This window comes from Cavia porcellus, unplaced genomic scaffold (assembly GCF_034190915.1).
Source record: "Cavia porcellus strain 051 isolate PalLab524CR breed Dunkin Hartley unplaced genomic scaffold, mCavPor4.1 scaffold_8, whole genome shotgun sequence".
Lineage (NCBI taxonomy): Eukaryota > Metazoa > Chordata > Mammalia > Rodentia > Caviidae > Cavia > Cavia porcellus.
Window position 1 is genome coordinate 93,296,955 of NW_026947491.1, and position 16,476 is coordinate 93,313,430.

General features: G+C 52.8%; 1 protein-coding gene across 3 annotated transcripts in view; it reads left to right on the plus strand.

Annotated features, from left to right (window-relative positions):
- Polr3b (RNA polymerase III subunit B) overlaps window positions 1-16,476 on the plus strand; it is an 82,226-nt gene that overhangs the window by 55,543 nt on the left and 10,207 nt on the right. For all 3 annotated transcript variants that reach the window (XM_063255500.1, XM_063255501.1, XM_063255503.1), the window contains 2 exons: window positions 1,414-1,531; window positions 3,972-4,114. In XM_063255500.1, coding sequence (XP_063111570.1) covers window positions 1,414-1,531; window positions 3,972-4,114 — 261 coding nt within the window. The remainder of the gene's footprint in view (window positions 1-1,413; window positions 1,532-3,971; window positions 4,115-16,476) is intronic.

Consider the following 16,476-nt stretch of genomic DNA (forward strand, 5'->3'; position numbering starts at 1 on the left):
CACTATTTAGACTCAAGCAGTATGGTCATTTTCGACAGATTTCTTTCCAGTCTGGTTTTCTGCACATTATGATTTTATGTAGCAGTAATCTTCTGTAATTACAGTTTTCTAGTTATAATTTTGAGTATCAGAGAAGCCACCTAAAGGGAAGGAGGTGATGGCATCTTGTCCCTGCATCTCTCCTGGGATTGACTTAGCAGCATGTTCCTTGCAGACAACTTTGGGATCCTCTTCGCCAACACGTGTGGCTCTGTTAGTTCCCAAACTGATGAATTTCTTGGGGCAGCCCCCGATCCTGCCCTGCAGGTCCTACAGGCTGCTGTGGGAGGCTGACACTGACCAGGATCGCAGGATACATGAACAGTTACAGCCTCCGGCCAGCGCTCGCAGGTAGCGAGGAGGCCGGTTCACGGTTCACGGCGGGAGGTTTGTCTGGTTAGGAGCTCAGTGCGGCCCGCAGGAGGCTGAGGGATAGAGCGTTGGCTGCTGCTGCTGCTGCGGTGGGCAGGCCCTGCTCTTGCAGAGGGCCAGCTGGGCCAGGTGTCCGAGCTCCACAGCTGGAGCACTTGTGAGGAGCACAGAGTAGTGCAGTGAACAGGGGGGCGAGCCGAGGCCAGGCCAGCGCAGTGATGGGGTCACTGGACAGCAGCCGGATGCAAGGACCAGGAGGGTGAGGAGAGCCCAGCTGGGCAACCCTGGCAGACCCTGCACCATCAGCTCCTGCCTGGCACCAGGACGCTGCATCGCCGTCACCCCAGCCGTTGCCTCTCGGAGAACTGCTCTCTCAGCGCCCGTCAGTGTGGCTGGGAGTGGGCACCGCTCAGCCCTGGCAGAGCCCATCTTGGGCGGAGCCTGAAGCAAGCGTGGCAGTAGCAGTAAAACCAGCGAGCGTTTTGACTTCCGAGTTAGGCAGTGGTGACCTGTTTCTTGGATTATTTGTAGACGGACATGGTCAGCCCTGCTCTGACACCCCAGCCACATCTGAGTGGCTGCTGAGTGGGGCTGAGGCCCCCTTCTGGTAATGTCCCCAAGTCAGCTTCCTGCTGTTACTCCCGTCACACACTTCTAATCGGTCATTTTTCTTTCTTTCTTTTTTTTTTTTTAAAGGTATTTTGTGTGTTATTAGACCCTTTATTTGTTGTTGGGTGTTTTGTTTTATTTTGTTTTGGTACCGGGCATCTAACTCGTGACCTCACACTTGCTTGTGCCGCTGAGCTCAACCCCAGCCCCCTGTCATTTCTCGTACATGGCTTGTGAAGTCACACATGAGCCTGCTGAGTTGTGGTTCCCGCCCTGCGGACCCCGACCTTCCTCCTGTGTCTCGGGTCTGTGGACAAAGCCTGAGGGCACAGTGTGTCCCCGGCAGGCGGGCGGCGTTCCCTAGATGATGACCTGAGGGCTTTCCTTCCGCAGGTGAGAAAGTAGCCAACAAACAAGTGCTTGTGAACAAGTCCATGCCCACCGTGACTCAGATTCCGCTGGAAGGGAGCGGGGCGGCCCAGCAGCCGCAGTACAAAGACGTGCCCATCACGTAGGTATGGGTGTGCCCGGGGAGACACGCAGGGGCGGGCCAGGGTGCCGAGGCCTGCAGGCTGAGGAATGGCCGCATGGGCACTGTCACTGTCAGGCACATAGCCCGGTGGGAACCAAGCCGGGCTGTGAGTCCCAGCTCTCGTGGTGGACGGGGCCATGGGAGGAAGGGCACGGGCCTCGGTGCTGGGTGTGGAGGATGCCTGCTGCTGCCTGCTGCCGCTGGGATGTGGAGGGCCGGGAATTCATTCTGCAGGGTGAGGTGGCCAGACTCAAGCCTCAGAAATTAAGACGCACCAGCCACAGTGCGACCTCACTGGTTGAAGACTGGCGGTGTGCATCACCTCCTGTGACCCTGTGTTCTCGTCTGTGCAGTGAGGGAGCCGGGGTGTCCCCCCCCACAACTTCCTCTCAGCCTTGAAGTGCTGTAGAGTAGGAAACTCGGGGAGATGAGCCAGCAGGTTACCCCTGCGCCGTGGAAGCCACCGGCAGCAGTAGGCGGGCTGGGTTAGTCAGGCCCTGGAGGGGCAGTTTAGAAACCGCCCAGCACCCAAAGGTGAGCCGCCTGGGCAGTGGGCAGTGGGGCGGATGGAAGCCGCAGAGGCAGCAACTGCAGAGGTCCAAAGGCTTGCTGGGGAGTCCTGCCCACTGCTGCCCCAGAGCTTAACTAGCTCTTAGCTGCTCATTAAGAAGATGAGGAAGAAGGGCTGGGGGTTTAGCTCAGCGCCATAAGTGCCTGCTTGGCAAGCACAAGGTCATGAGTTCGATCCTTGGTACCAAAACGAAACCAAAACAAAAAAGGTGCGGAGAAGATGAGAGAGCGGGGATGAGGAGAGGTGAGGTCATTTCCCAAGGTCGTGCAGCCTCCAGTGGCAGAGGCGGGCCTTGGTCCATGCTGTCTGCAGCACTGTGCAGAGTCAGGGCCCCGTGGCCCTGTCTGTGGGCAGCTGCACCCGGGAGAGTCAGACCTGACCCCGAGCCCCAGGGCACAAGCTCGGCATTGCTGTGGTGCTGCCGGGCACTCCCTTCTGCCCTGCCCCTGGTCCTTCCTGTCTCCGCTGTCTTTGGAGAACTTGCTCTGTTGTGTTGTTCCATTATTTTGCCCCCATTTCCAGCTTTTTGCCCACTGACTGGCCCTGCCCACACATGGGCTCAGAAATGTGCTTCAGCGCTGCCTAACCAGCAGCACGGGAGAGCTTTCCCAGCCGAGGGCTCTTTTCTGGCTGCCGTTCTGTTCCCATCCCTGCCCGCACGGCTCCTGGACGAGGCACCTTCATTCCTCCTCTTCCTCCTCCACCTTCTGCTCTTGTCCCTCTGTACTGCCCCGCCTCCTTGAAGTAGGAGAGCAAGAGGTTGCCACAAGAGACAGCCTGCTTGTTTGTGTCACTCAGGGAATCTGGGCAATGTAGGCACAGCCGCAGCAGTCCCTGTCCCTCAAGGCTGGGGACAGCAGACACTCAAGAGGAAGCAAGGCCCGTGGTGGCCACATCACTACACTCAGTGGGCTCCTCTGTCCCTGGTGCCCGCATGGGACCTTCGTGTGGCTGGAGGCACCGCCTCCTGGCAGGCCCCTGGCTGCTCCTCCACCCGCCTCTGTCTGGCCTGGGCTGCCCCTGTTCCAGCTGCTGGCTTGCACTGTGGGTGTGGATGTGCTCACAGAATGCCCTCCTACCTGTCACTGACGACTCCAGGGGCATCCGCCCATGTCTGCTGCACAGTGGTGCTGGGGGGTATGTTCAGAGCCATCGTGCTTCTTGCCCTGCCCACCTCCAGCCAGGTTCTTTTCCTGGGTCCCTCATGGTGCTTGCTGGCAGCAGGGACTGGCCGCCTCCCCCTCCTGCTGCTGCTGCTGCTGCTGTGGCCACTGGGCTATTAACTGCTTCTCTCTGGGTCCCAGGGTAGTAACACCTTGACCGGGTGGGCTGCGGGCAGGTACCCCGGGGTGCACACAGCCAGCCCTTGGCCTCCTCCAGCCTAACACCCTGCCACTGTGACCTCATGCCCTCCCTTTCGGGGAGGATGAGCATGCATGCAGCCTGAGCTGGGCCTGCTCAGTGCTCTGCATCTGTGTGCAGAGCCCACGAGGCCCAGCTCTCAGAAGACCACAGGCTGGCTGTGGAAAGCTGGGTGCTGTCCACGCCTTCACTGTTTGGTGCTGGCTCTGAGAGACTCCAGCTCCACTGTATGAGGCATGTCCCTGGCTGGTCATTGTGCCTCACCTGTGGCACGGGAGTCCCAGTCCAGGGTTGTCGTGAGGATGACTTTGTGTTGTGCCTGCCTCTAGGTAAGGTGCAGGACTGTGGAAGAGAAATTGTAGCAGTGAACTCACTGCACACCATTTTTCAGAGCTCAAAAAGAGAATGCCAAGATGTTTTATGACAGGATCTGTCAGATGTGTGTGTGGCAAACTTAGGATTCTAGTGACTTTCTCTCCCTGCCAGTTACAAAGGGGCAACAGACTCATACATTGAGAAGGTGATGATCTCCTCCAATGCCGAGGACGCCTTCCTCATCAAAATGCTACTGCGACAGACCAGGCGCCCAGAGATCGGGGACAAATTCAGCAGTCGTCACGGGCAGAAAGGTAAATCCACTTGCGTAGACACTCAAGGTGCTGAAGGATTAACCACACGTGAGATGTATTGCGCAGCTTCCTCCTGTTACAAACCTGTGTGTTTGAAATTATTACATTGTTATCAGAATTATTATTGCTGTTTTTCTCAGGTCAGCCCGTCTTATACTCTAACACCACTTATACAGATACGGTAGCTCTCTGAGCTGCTGGCCTTTTACCCCTGCCCAAAGCTGTGGCTGCAGATACATCTCAGGGTTCCTGCCGCAGTGTGTGTCTGTTCACTGATAGTGACACTAACCTTTTTCAAACTGTAGTACATTCTGCTGGGTCAGGTATCTTAAGAGGTCACTCTAAGAGACACGGGCATTACCAGTCCCTCCTTTAGCACATGGGTTCAGGGCCTGCGTGGCTGTGGTCAGTGGGTGCGCTGTCCGTCATCTGGCTGCTGAGCTGCTCCTGGAGTCCTGCAACCCGGAGCAGTCCACCACGTGGTGACCACTGTCGGCCTCCGAGCCCCCGAGGGCCTCTCCATGGTGATCGTTACTGAATGGTTGTCACCCATTCCTGTTCAGTGCTGGTGTTTATCTTTAAGAAGCTCGACTTGCGACCCCTCATGGTGAACTTGACTATGTAGGATCTCATTTGACCACGGTTCGAAGCATTCAGGAGCACAGAGCTTGTCCTGAGGCTCGACTCCTGGCTTGACTTTTGCCTGCCCCTTAGCTCTAAGAATGAGGTCATCTGCATGGCTCTTGTGGCACTGCGGTGGGCGTGCAGTGTCCTTGGCATTCTCGTGGGCTGAGTGCATCCCACAGGGCCCTGATTTTATCCCCCGCTTACAGCAAGGACACAAAGCATGGAGGTAAGTAGCACTCGGGCTGCACAATTTGTGGCAGAATTGAATTTTAAGCCCACGCAGCTGGCTCTGGAGTTTGAGCTCTTAACTAATGCGTCGGCCACCTGTGTGCGGAGCAGCTGGCATCAGGCCTGGCCCCTCATCAGCACTCTGGACATTGCTGAGGCCTTTCGACCTGTGTTTGAGGTGCATCTCTTCTCCTTAAGCTTAACTCTTACCACAGCTGTTAAATTATAAATGAGCAGGAAATTTCTTTGTTTTTAATGCAGTAGAGATAAGTGCACATCATGTACTTGTGGATTTTAGCTTAATTTGTCAAACCAGTGCATCAGGCATTGCATTTGGTCAAATCCACATTGAGCTGTCATTCTGCCAATGAAACTGTTTTGGGCTCTGATACTGTTGCATCAATAACATTTTTAGTCCAGCTGGCAGAACCAGACTGTTTTGGCCTATCCATATTTTTAGGGAAGAGTTTGTTCCCTCTGTTAATGTAAATTCGACACCTCTAATTCACACAGGTCTTTGAGATGCTCCTGGTGCCTGGATTGTTGTTTTCTGCTTCTTGCTGGTGATGGCAGACTCTGCCCGCCAGCCTTTCCTCTTGTTGGTGACGTTTCTGAGAAGTACTGCAGAGTCCTGGGGTAACGGGTGCCTTGTCTCCTTCTGTCTCTCCTTCACCTGTCCCCATGCTTGGGTCTTAGAAAACGCCGCAGGTGCAGGAGAAGCGCGCCTGAAGAGGAGAGCTCTGCTCGCATCAGTCTGTGGGCTGCAAGCCCCCCAGGTCCTTAAGTCTGGGCCGTATCCCGTGTTGTGCAGAGTTGGAGCCAGCCTGTGTGTCAGTGCTGATCGGCTGTGTCTTGGTCTGTCCACTCAAGGCCAGAGTCCAGATCTGTGTGTTCTTCCTGAGGTTTGGGGAAGGGAGTTGGCCACGGCGCGGATCTGAATGAACAAATGAGTGGAGTGCAGCGGAGGTGCAGGGGCAGACTGCTTTGGTGGCTGCTTCTGCTCGCGTTCTGATACACACGGACAGGCCGAAAGCCCCCCGTGAGTGAGAGCGCTGAGTGAAACGCTGGGCAGCCGGTCTCGGGCTGTGAGCCCCGTGGGGTCCACCTTCACGGCCAGTAGCAGTGTCTCGTGCACAGTAACCCGGAGCAGCAGGTTTTAGGGAGCTGTTCACACAGGGGCTCTGACTCACTGGTTCTTGTACAAAGCTGAGAGGTCCTCCCTGGGGGTCGCTGACCTTTTGCTGGTGCTCAGCAGTTTGTCTGGCTCAGCTTCCTTCTCCAGATGGCTCTAATCCAAGGGTAAAAGCCTCCTGGTTAGCCAGGGTCCCGAGGTGGCCTCACACCGCTGCTTCAGACCTAGGAGCAGTGGGGAGAAGGACGCGGGCAGCTGGGAAGGAGGCAGCGTGAGCCTCCACCTCCGCAGAGCAGAGCCTCAGGAGCGGGCGGGGCTCGAAACCAGGCCCAGTTTGTGTTTCTTTTAAGTATAATTTTAATCAAATAATAATTGTCCATGGCTTTAAAAGATCAAACAGAACCTAAAAAAGGAACAGTTCTTTGTGCCAAAAAATCGGATTGTCCAGTTGTTCTCCCCAAAGCACTTGCTTTTCATTTTTGCCTTTGTATTTCTAAGTTTTGTTAAACAGACGTGCACTCGTTCATGCATCCTGGGTGTTTCCGGTGGATTCCTCTCTGCTCCCCGCACACCCTCCGTGTCTGGGTTCACTGCAGTTGGACCCTCGTTGTTAGAGTACATTATGACTGTATCTGTAGAGCTCATCCCCACGCTAAGCCATTACAGAGTGCGTTTCCTTTGTGATGTAACTTTTCTTTCCTGAAGTTCATACTTTTCTAGCTTTGGGTTTTGATTTTGGGGATGAAGTGTGTCTGCTTGCTGGCTTATTTCATTCCTACTGCCATTCTGCATGCCTCCAGTGGCTTCCCAGGCCCCACCTGCACTGCAGGGTCTCCCTGGGGGGGCCAGCTGCCACTGTTCCATGTGGAGTGCATGGGGTGGTAGTCCTGTGAGAGCTCCTGTGAGAGCCTTACTCTCCTGTGCATCCTGGAAGTGTTTCCCAGCCAGGCTGCTGAGCATGCACCTCTGCTTCCTAGGGCTGCTGTAACAGCACAAATCGGGGCTCGGCTTGTCCATGGCAGGGCGTTTCGTCCCCTTTGGAGCAGACAGCAAGGGGACAGCAGGTCTGGGTCTCCCCAGATGGCCCGTTCCTCCATCTGCACGTGGCCACTCTCTCTCTGTGCCCTCCCATGGCCCTCTGTCTGTGCACACATCCCGGGTGTCTGTCCTTTTTCCTTAGAGGACACCACTTGCTAGAATAGGGCTGGCATCCACTAACCATGGCTGCTTTCCAAAGGCCCTGTCATCATGTGAAGTCACAGGCTTAGGTGGACTGGGGTTGGAGCCACAGTGTCTCAGTCTGCGCCATGGAGCGGTGACCCTGTCCTGGCGTGTGTGCCTGCGTGTGGTTTCCTCTTGGCACCTTCCTCCCCCAAGCTTTCGCTGCCTTACCCCCGGTGTTCCAAGCTTTCACAGGCCTGCTTTCGATCCTCGTGCTGGGAGCCAGGCGGGCTCTGGTTCTGACGGTTCAATTTTCAGGCCTGGGCTGTCTGTGCACAGCTCCACCAGCGACCTCCCCTCCGCACTCCCCGAGTTCCCAGCCGACAGGTAGCGCTTGGCTCTTTAGAGAGACCCTTTCTCACTCTGCCCGATTCTGTCTTCTTTCCCTAGGAGACTTGATCAACTTTATGTTCTAGATTTTTAAAGACTTTTAATTTCTAGTTTAAAAAATAAATGCTTTTCATAGCAACATACTTTTTGTTTAATTTTAGTTTTTTGAGTTTTTGTTTCTGATTTTGCTCCTATGCCTTGATCAGTTTTCTCTTTCTTAGTATGCAGAGTATCTGGTTAGTTACTTTCGTCTTATGCTCTAATGCCTAGGACAGTCTTAAACCCTGTAAGATGTCTGGAAGCACTGTGTCTGGGGACAGAGCTTCACAAATATCCCTGAAGGGCGGGCAGATGTCGAGCCGCTAGATTGCTGGTGCCATGCGGTGTCAAGCTGAAAGACCAGAAAGCAGGCCTCCTAACTCAGGCCTTACTCGGGTGCGGGATGTGAACCGAGGTGAAGAGAGTGGTTCGTCAGCTCCTTTGGGGCTGCAGGCTGGGGCAGGGGTCAGAAGTCCACTGGGCAGCGCACAGACTGCACTTAGTTTCTGTGCCCTGCTTGCTCCCCTTGGGTCTGGGTCACCGTGAATCAGCCTCTCAGGAAGGACTGGGGAGCAGGGGCATTCCCCGGCAGTGGGGATGGAGAACAGAAACTCAGTTATCGGACGCTGCTCACACAGCGTTTATGCAGGCCTTTGTTCAGTATCTTCCGTGTGTCTGGACTGTTCTAAGCCCTGTGACAGAGGTGCCACCTTCACAGGGCTTATCTTCTCATGGTCAGAGAGACACTGGCAAGCTCTGGATAGAGTCTGGAGCTCCAGGAAGAGGCGGGGACATTACTTGCCTGGTGTCTATCCCCAGATCTGTGTGGTCTGTTATTTTTGTGTACTGATTATTACTTTGCAGGCATTTTCCTCCCTGGCTCCCTGGCTGTGACTGTCCAGTTCCAGTTGCTGCCGTTACTCCTGCTGCCCAGCGTAAGGGAATCAAGGCTCTGGTGAAGAGGAGGTTGCAGATGCAGCTCGGTGTGGCAGAGCTGGGATTTGGACCCAGGCGTGTGATTCTGAGCGGATCGTCTGTTCCCTTAGCCTCATTGAGGGCCTCCTCTGTCCTCAGAGAGCCATTGCGCGCTGCCTCTGGGGACCTTGTTCTGCACACCTGCCCTCGCCCGGAGATGTGGCCTCTCCTGACACGTAGCCCTCAGCATCCCCACGGTCTTCTCCCGTCCATCCCCTGCTCAGGTGCAGTAGCCTTGGTTAAGACTCACCATCTGTCACGAATATGAGCAGACATAAAAAGTGCATTTCCGGGCCTGTAGGTTTGCCCTTCTCCTGATTCTCCTGGCTAGAGAAGGAGGGTGCCTGATGGAAGTGCTGGGGAACACGCTGAGGGCTCCCCAGGACCTCCCTTCGCAGGCAGCTCATCAACCCACCCTGGGGAAGCCCCAGAGGAGCCTTGTGCTGTGGAGACATGGGCCACAGTGTCATCCTGTGCGGTGATGGGGCCAGGCGAGCTGACTGGGTCTCAGGGTCGTGAGTCCCACCTCGAGTGTATTGAGCCAGGGTTGTGCAGTGTGTATTTCTGCTTTGGTCCACCCACGTCCAGAGTAAGACCAGTGAGCAGCGGAACTTAACCTTCACTCTGGAAATGTGGACTTGGTTAGAAATGTTCTTTTTCCTTTCAGAGGAGCATCTGCAGCTTGACACCTGTCTTCCCTACGAACAGTCTAAAAGTGCTTTTGAGTTAGCGCATCTTTCGGTACACTCCTCCGTGCTCCATTAGGAATGTTCCGCTGTGTTCTTGGCGTTCGGGAGGCAGCATGGTCCTGCAGATCACCCGGCTCTGTGCTTAAGGTCTTCTTTGACAAGGCTGCAATTAGGGCTTCTTTTTACCCATGCATAATGTACCGATTGCACTTTTGTGCCAATGCCTCTGAAAATGTCCTCTCACAATTAGAGAAGACTTCAGAGTTTAGTGTCACAGCACACAAGTGTCTGCCCGGCCGAGTCTGATCACTTCAAAGGTAGCAGATTAATCAGGAGCTAATGCAGCCAATGGGAAGGGGGCACCGAGGAGCCGCAGTTACCTACTGTGTGTGATGAAAGCGCCCGTGGAGGAGGCTGGGGAGCACAGAACGGGGAGTGAGTGGGGACCAGGGAACCTGCACCGAGGAGCCCGGGACCACAGCAGTAGCATGTGAACAGCTGAGTGTGATAGCCAGGGTGGCCACAGCAGAAGTGAGGTATCCACCAGCAGCTGGGACAGCTGCGACAGATCCAAGAAACAGCACCTCTGTCCCCTGGAAAGTGGAGGGGACCAAGCCGACAGCCAGGCGGTAGGGTTGGCAAGGCTGGTCATGTGGCTCACGTTGCTAAGTCTGGTGAGTCTGCTGCCCCACAGGAGCTGGGCCTGTGATCGGGGCCTCTAGAGTAGGCTGTTGCTCAGTAGCGTGCAAGGTATCAGGGGCGGTGGGATATTGTAGGACAGCCGGAGCAGTGGATGTGGTAGGTGTGTGTGTGTTCATATATGTGTACAAAGGACGAGGGTCTGGCCTGACTTGGTTTGCAGCTCAGCTGGGGTGTGCTATGGGCAAGGTTGGCTTTTTTCCTAGCATTCTAGGCTTTGGGTCCTTCAGAACAAAGCCTTGACCCATGTGCTTGATGCGCAGTGGTGCTGCGGAGGAGGGGAGCTGCGTGCGTGTCTGGAGTGCTCTGTGTTTTCTCCTAGGTTCTCTGCGCTTAGCTTTGTAGGTTGGGTGAAGACACACAGGTGTCCCATTACATGCTGGTTGGGATGCTGTTTGGAGCTTGAGTCTGTCCTGAAATAGAAGTCTCCTGTGTAAGTAAGCCTCTTTCACTTGTGGTCCATTTACATAGAGGAATTCTTCAGGGTCCAATCTGTTTATCTTGAGCCTTGCCCTGTCTGATGGCGACTACATCTATTGGAAGATTTTGTACTCCCTTTTTGTTTGGTTTGGTTTTTGTTTTTTAATTCTTTAGCAAAAGTGATGTCAGACTAAAGAATTCCCAGGTTACGTTTCATAGCAGAGTTAAAGCAAACCAAATTATTATATTTCTGAATTTCCTCTGAGTTTGCTGCCATCCTGAGGGAGGAAAAGTGGACTCCTTTGATGTGGAGAGAGAAAAAAAGCAATATATCACTCCCTGAAAGAACAGTTCCCAGTCTCTCATGTGAAAAAGGATTAGCACCTCCGACAAAGGTCCCGAAGATCACAGAATGGGCAGCAACTCCAAACGGTATTCGGGAGGAGTGGAGAAACTGTATTTGAGCAGGAGTGTTTGTCCAGGCAAACAGAAACTTCCTAACAACTGTGCATCTCGGAGAATGGCCAGGCCCTCTGGCCCAGACAACCGGCTGACAGGCACCTGGGCCAGCCTTTGTGTGGAGCAGAATCCAGGCCTGGAGCTTTTGCACTCAGCAGCTCGGTGTATCTGTCTGTATTTGGCCGAAAAGAATCACACGCATGCAGATAAAATGGTGCAAGGATTCAGCTTTGACCCCTGATGTCCAAAAGGCCCGTTGTGAGGTCACTTGCGTCCACCTTACACTCATAAAGTTAGTAAGCATCCTTCTAGATGAATCCGTTCTGACGTGGATTGTTTCCTATGCGAAAGCCCAGCCCGACTTTGCAGCGCATCCCCGCAACACGGTAGCTGGAGAGGGCTGTGGGAAGTGAGAAAACGCTTGTTCGTGTGTGCCAGGCCCGCAGAACAAGACCTGGTTTAAAACTAGTTTTGCCAGACTCTCGTTTGTTATTTGTTTTTTCTGTATTGTTTTCCGAAATGGAGAGAGTGGAAAGGTCTGGTTTTAAAGTCATCATGACGACACCTTATACTCGTGCAGCACTTGAGACTGCTGCAAATCCTCTCTGCGAGGCCTCAGCTTCAAACAGTCTGCTGTCTTTGGCTCCCTGCTTCCCTTGATCCTGGCTGAATGGAGGTTTCTAAGTGGGAGGGACGAGGCGGGCAGATGGGGTGGACAGTGTGAACCCCAAGAGGAGGTGCGCAGTGGCCACGAACTCCTAATTCCAGAGCTCTTCCTTTAATATCAGAAATCAGATCATTCTGCCCACACAGACACCTTATTGTAAGAAGGTTTATGTAATTTGCTTATTAAGAGCAAATTTTGGTCGATGGTAGCTAGCCTGTAACCCTGTGACCTTTTAGTAAATATCCAACTAAAGCTTTGAAATTAGGGTATTTAGTGTTTTATGGCCCAGAATAAAAATCTCCAATTCTGTTTCCAAATAGTGTAGCCTCAACACATTTTATTAAGCTCTTGACATGCTTAGCTGTGTGTATTTTGTAAAGTTCCTATGGTTATTGTTTTACAGTAGCTGCTTCCAGAAGCATTGTAAGGGTTTCAATTAATCAGCCCTTTGTATGCTTCAGACTATGCAAATTTATCACATCAAACCATTCAACTGCTCCTGGGAAAGCCGTGTAAAAACTGCATTGTCTCCTCTCATTTAGAGTGATGTTTTAATAAGAAAGCTAATCAAGTTTTCTTACGCATTATTTATCTGTTAACGTGTAAGGAAGACCCAAATTAAAATGGTGTCAGCCAGGATATGGCGATGATGTGACAGGTCTGGAAGTGACTCAGCAGCAGAACAAAGCTAATATGATTCAACGCTTTCCGTCCACCCTCCCCCGGGATTATTTAAGGCGATGGTGACAATAAAAGATGGTTAGTTCGATAACTGGAAAGGGGGAAGGGAGGAAAGGGGTCACCATCCGTGCCAGCCTTCACATTTCCATGTAGAACTCACATTTCTGAATGTGTTAAGGCCCTCAGAGAGGAGTTTACCAAGCACAGCGTTTCTTCCTAGTGACAAACTGAAAGGCTCTGGGCAGCCGCGAGGCCCTGTAATGTAGGCTCCTTGGTAGGGAGCTGTTCCCGCTAGAGGTCTGCAGCCGGGCTGCAAAGCCCTGCAGAATAAGCACGGGGCAGCCCGTGGCGCAGGGCCAGAGGCGGAGGACAGGAGCGCTGCTCCCAAGGGTCCTCTCCTGTGCCCAGCTGGTGCCTGCTGCCGAGACGAACTCGGGTTCTTACTTAATAATAATCCTCGTCTTTATCTGAGCACTGCTCAGCCTTTGTGAATGAGGTGCCGATTATGAAGATCGGACAAACAAGGCTCTGCCCCTGCTCCCCTAAGCACACCACTTGGTGGTGACATACCTGTGGAACCTAGAGTCCGTAAAGGCCACCCGGTTCCTTGCTAGTCAGCCGCACTGGCCTGGTGGCCTGGCTCTGAGCGTGACGACTGCGGAGGGCGCCCTCGCCTTAGGGCCTCGTGACCATGCCATCTGCAGGGGCAGCGCCCTCCTCTCTTCCCTCCCTTCTTCCCTCCTCTCTTCCCTCCGTGGCTGGGGAGGGACGGCACCAGCTCACTCCTTTGCGGGGCGCTAAGCCATGTGGAGCTCGTGGCCTGGTCTGATGGCTCGGTCTCTGCCTGCGGCAAAAGCGGCCAGTCAGAGCCCGGTCAGCGCCCTGCAGCTGTGCCTGCGCCAGTCACGTGGGGCATCCAGATGCGGCGAGCAGAGCCCCGGGAGCCCACTGGTTTCTGGGGTCCCCGAATTGCCCTGCAGAGGCCACCGCTGGCTGGCTGCGACTGCGCCTTGCAGTGCTGGTCCCCCGGCACATGCTCAGTCACGGCTCACTGGCCAGCAACACGCAGAGGACCACTTTAATGCGGCTCTCAGATGAAAGTGTCAGCGCCGTGCCCTCTCTGGCTCGCCGTGGCTCGTCCTCTTCCCTTCCCCTGTGAGATGAAGGAGGTCCAGTGTACAGATCCATAGGCTCCCAAGCCAGGAGTGACTTTAGTTCAGTAACTGTGTATCTTTAGAGGTCTTTTGCCAGAAAATCAAGGGCCCACCAGGGTCAGTGGACTTGGAGCGGGGAACCATGCCCCGTTCTCTGACCTGCATGCTCTGAAAATTGGAGCGGTGGCACAGACCGGCACTGCAGCCTGCGGTGCCGGGCCTGCAGGCCACCCGCGGTAGCACCTCTTGGAGGTGCCCTGGGCTTCCCATGGTCTCTGCTTTCCTGCGTGAAGTTAAGCTCCTGTGGCTGGGGTGGTGCTCCAGAAGCCTGCTCCTTCCAACCCGGACGCTCCTCGGGTCTGTGTGCGTGTGTTCAGAGTCCTGCAGTCCTGCAGCCTGGGCTGCGGGCTGCCTCCCGCTTGGCCCCAGTGACTGCCTTCAGCGGCTGTGTGCTTGTTTAAACGGCTGTATTTGCATTTCACCACCAGGAGGCTGTGCTATAAACAATGGGGTTGAGGCACCAGCATGAACCAGGGGATGAAATTTTATTTTAAAATCTGAAATGCTGTGTAAGCATTTAAGGTATGAATCGGTAATTGTTTCCCAACAGCTCCCATTCGATATGGTGTATTTGCAGCCCTTCCTCTCTTGAGGGACCTGGGAGGTTAACACACTGAGCAGCCTGCATATCATTTACATTGTGAGGCCGCGTCCGTCCAAGGCAGAGTGACCGTAACTTTGAAGAGTTCTTAGTACTAGAATGGGTTTTGTGCCCTGGTCCCTGGGGAAAACACGGTTTTAATTTTTCATTGGAAAATAAGAAAAGAAACCTTCCCACTTTGATTAAGGATTCAAGTATGCTGAAACTGAGAAATACCTTTCAAAAGAAGAAAAGAAGAGCCTGGTTCTAAGATTGAGAGCTCTCTTTTTATCCCTAATGAATTCAGTAAAACGCAAACTTTTAAAAATCATCTGTCTCATTTGAGATTCGAGATCATCAAATTCTGTCTAAATATTTTGTTTTAACTTCTAAGCTCATTACGGGCTCTTTGTGTTAACTTGTATTAAAATCTGTCAGCTATGACTGGTCTCATAAGCACAGTCAGCGGACCAGAATAAGTTAATTATTTACTTGTGTCACTAATGCGCTTCGTCTAATGAAATGCACAGCTGTGTTAGATCTGCGGTTGGATGTGTAGCCCCCATTGTCCCCGAGTCAGCGGAGGGTAGGAGCGCGGTGATGGAGAGCCCTCGGCTCTTTCTGCTGTTCTGGCTTTCTGTGTCGATTTCATGGATCTTTTATCATTCACTTTCACACAAAACAAACAACCCAGGGCTGTCTGCTATGGGAACCATCTTGGCATATAAAAGGGTTTTCAGAGCCTAAAGTAATTTTAAGTTAGGGAAGATTTAATTTTTGGCTTACAGGTGCCCCTGGCGAGATAGAGCCAGAGCAGTTCCTATAATAGAGTAAAAAACTCAGAAAGCTTCTGAAGTGTATTTTTTAAAAATAAAATGTCAGAAAAGGGCAGATAAGAAAACAGCTTTCCCCAAAAAAGGAGCCTACACTAAATAATCAGATTTCAAGGAAAGTTACTAGGGACTCTGGTTTTGACAGGATGAGCGTTTCTCTCATTTTAATAACATAAGAGAGTTGAGTTTATCGGATGGAATGTGTCAGATAAGACAGAACACGCAGAAGTCATCTCTGTGTCCCCTCCCCCTGTCACCACCTCCTGTCCCTCCCTACCCTCTGAGCTGGAGGGGACAGTGGCGGTGGACGCAGCTTCCTCCTGCCCAGTCGCCACCCTCCCTGTGAGCAGCTGGAGATGTGTTTGCACTTTTTCCTTGGCTCTGTTTTCAAGGACAGAGCTGGTCCGGGCCTATTCGCCAGCCAGCTACGCTCTCCCCAAACGCCCCAGGTCCGGCCCTTGCGGCATTGCCGTTTCTAACTTTCGTTCACTGCTGAACAATGTTGTTGTCGGTTGTGCAGATTTACAGTTTGATCTCTTTCAAAGCAGATTTCCCAGCAGCTCCAAGGTTTTGTCCAGTAATTTCAGTGTGGACAAGATGGATTTTTGGAGGGAAGAAAGAAAGGTCACACCCTCTGCCTGATTTAAATTCTGACACATTGCAGCTGAATCTGAAGTAGAGTGTGCTGAAGGTCTGTGTGTGTCCCTCATGTAGGAAAGCATACGCTCTTCATGATAAACAAAACCAATCACTACCAAAATGCCAGAAAAGCATGCCACCGTGTGCTCTGGAATTCACTCCACAAGCCTGGACCATCTTTCTGGCAGCCTCTGGAATCAGAATGCTGATAGCCAGTGTGACGTAGCAGATGGCATTCTTTCCCTTGGACTTTAGCTCTTCTGTACCAAGTCCCACAGGCATGTTCTGAGAGGTCTGAGGCTGCAGCTGAGTGGCAGAGCACTTGCTTCCCGAGCATCAGGCCCAGGCCTTGATCCGAGCACCACACACACGCACACATGCACGCGTGGTCTGAGTAATGGTGCACAACTGAAAATGAGAAATGAAACATTCAACAGCAGTCTTTCAGAAGTTGGGGCAGTTGATAACTTCACACATGAAAAAGGATTTTTTTTTGCTATGAGCGCAGTTTTTCTGAGTTCAGCACCACTGTACACGTATTTCCCAATCAAAATTATGTAGAGTGTGTTAACTGACTGCTACTCCTGCATCTCCTCCCCAAAAAAAGAAGTCAGAAGAATTAAAATGAAACTAACAGTGAAATCCCCTGCAGCTACACACAGAACTAAGCAAGTAGCTAGTACAGTTAACTTCAGATGCCAGCAGCATGCAGAGTGGGTAGTGCTCATTTGGGTGTTTTCATTCTTAGAATTCCATTTGTAATTCTTGCCTTTTTCTCCAAGAATGATTTGGCATTTAGTTTTCGTATTTGTCTTTGTAAGTTCAATCAAGGATCACTTTGCTAATGTGCTGTAAGCTACAGGAATTAAAATTCCTGGGGGCAGTAGAGGCTCAGCCAGGGATACCTGGCCAATCTGCCAGGCCAGCGG